Source organism: Penaeus monodon, chromosome 34, assembly GCF_015228065.2.
Source record: "Penaeus monodon isolate SGIC_2016 chromosome 34, NSTDA_Pmon_1, whole genome shotgun sequence".
NCBI lineage: Eukaryota > Metazoa > Arthropoda > Malacostraca > Decapoda > Penaeidae > Penaeus > Penaeus monodon.
In genome coordinates this window covers 5,891,782-5,893,163 of record NC_051419.1, presented here as the reverse complement: position 1 = coordinate 5,893,163, position 1,382 = coordinate 5,891,782, and the positions used below count along the sequence as shown (strand labels likewise).

The 1,382-nt window shown below is 57.7% G+C and overlaps 1 protein-coding gene across 1 annotated transcript in view; it reads left to right on the top strand.

The window, feature by feature from the left end:
* The window catches only part of LOC119594793 (hemicentin-1-like), a gene marked incomplete at its 3' end in the record, with an annotated part of 75,652 nt that overhangs the window by 50,352 nt on the left and 23,918 nt on the right, over positions 1 to 1,382 (top strand). The window contains exon 6 of the mRNA XM_037943882.1: positions 1,179 to 1,281. Coding sequence (XP_037799810.1) covers positions 1,179 to 1,281 — 103 coding nt within the window. The remainder of the gene's footprint in view (positions 1 to 1,178; positions 1,282 to 1,382) is intronic.

The window sequence follows — 1,382 nt, the reverse complement described above, 5'->3', positions numbered from 1 at the left end:
TGACCCTTACCTGACCCTTTCCTGACCTTCCCCTGATCCTTCCCTTGACCCTTCCCTGACCCTTTCCTGACCTTCCCATGTCCTGTCCTTTGACCCTTCCCTGACCCTTTCCTGACCTTCCCCTGACCCTTCCCGTGACCCTTCCCTTGACCCTTCCCCTGACCCTTCCCTTGACCCTTTCCCTGACCCTTTCCTGACCCTTTCCTGACCTTCCCTTGACCCTTCCCTGACCCTTTCCTGACCCTTTCCTGACCTTCCCCTGACCTTTGCCTGACCATTTCTTACCTTCCCTTGACCCTTTCCTGACCCTTCCCTTGACCCTTTCCTGACCATTTCTTGACCTTCCCCTGACCCTTCCCTTGACCCTTCCCCTGACCCTTCCCTTGACCCTTCCCTGACCCTTCCCTTGACCCTTCCCCGACCATTTCTGACCTTCCCCTGACCCTTCCCTTGACCCTTCCCCTGACCCTTCCCTTGACCCTTCCCCTGACCCTTCCCTTGACCCTTTCCCTGACCCTTCCCTTGACCCTTTCCTGACCCTTTCCTTGACCCTTTCCTGACCTTCCCTTGACCCTTGCCTGACCCTTCCCTGACCCTTTCCTGACCATTTCTTACCTTCCCCTGACCCTTTCCTGACTCTTTCCTGACCCTTCCCTTGACCCTTTCCTGACCCTTTCCTGACCTTCCCTTGACCCTTCCCTGACCCTTTCCTGACCTTCCCTTGACCCTTGCCTGACCATTTCTTGACCTTCCCTGACCCTTCCCTGACCCTTTCCTGACCCTTTCCTGACCTTCCCCTGACCCTTCCCTTGACCCTTTCCTGACCTTCCCCTGACCCTTGCCTGACCATTTCTTGACCTTCCCCTGACCCTTCCCTTGACCCTTCCCTGACTCTTTCCTGACCCTTCCCTTGACCCTTTCCTGACCCTTTCCTGACCTTCCCTTGACCCTTTCCCTGACCCTTTCCTGACCTTCCCTTGACCCTTTCCTGACCTTCCCTTGACCCTTCCCTGACCCTTTCTTGACCTTCCCCTGACCCTTCCCTTGACCCTTCCCCTGACCCTTCCCTTGACCCTTCCCTTGACCCTTCCCTGACCTTCCCCTGACGCTTCCCTGACCCTTCCCTTGACCCTTTTTTGACCCTTCCCTGACCCCTGACCTTTCTCTGACCCTTCCAGATCTTCGGGCCCCGCGGAGAGGACGTGACGCGGAAGGAGGGCGTCGAGGAGCTGCTCACCCTCGAGAACGTCAAGGTCCTCGGCGTCAAGGAGCCTGAGCCTGGTGAGCATCGGTGGGCGGGGGGGGAGGGGGGGTCTTTGGGGAGAGTAGGGGGGGTAGTTAGGATTTGTTTGGGGTTGTGAGATTTTAGCGGTTTGGATGAT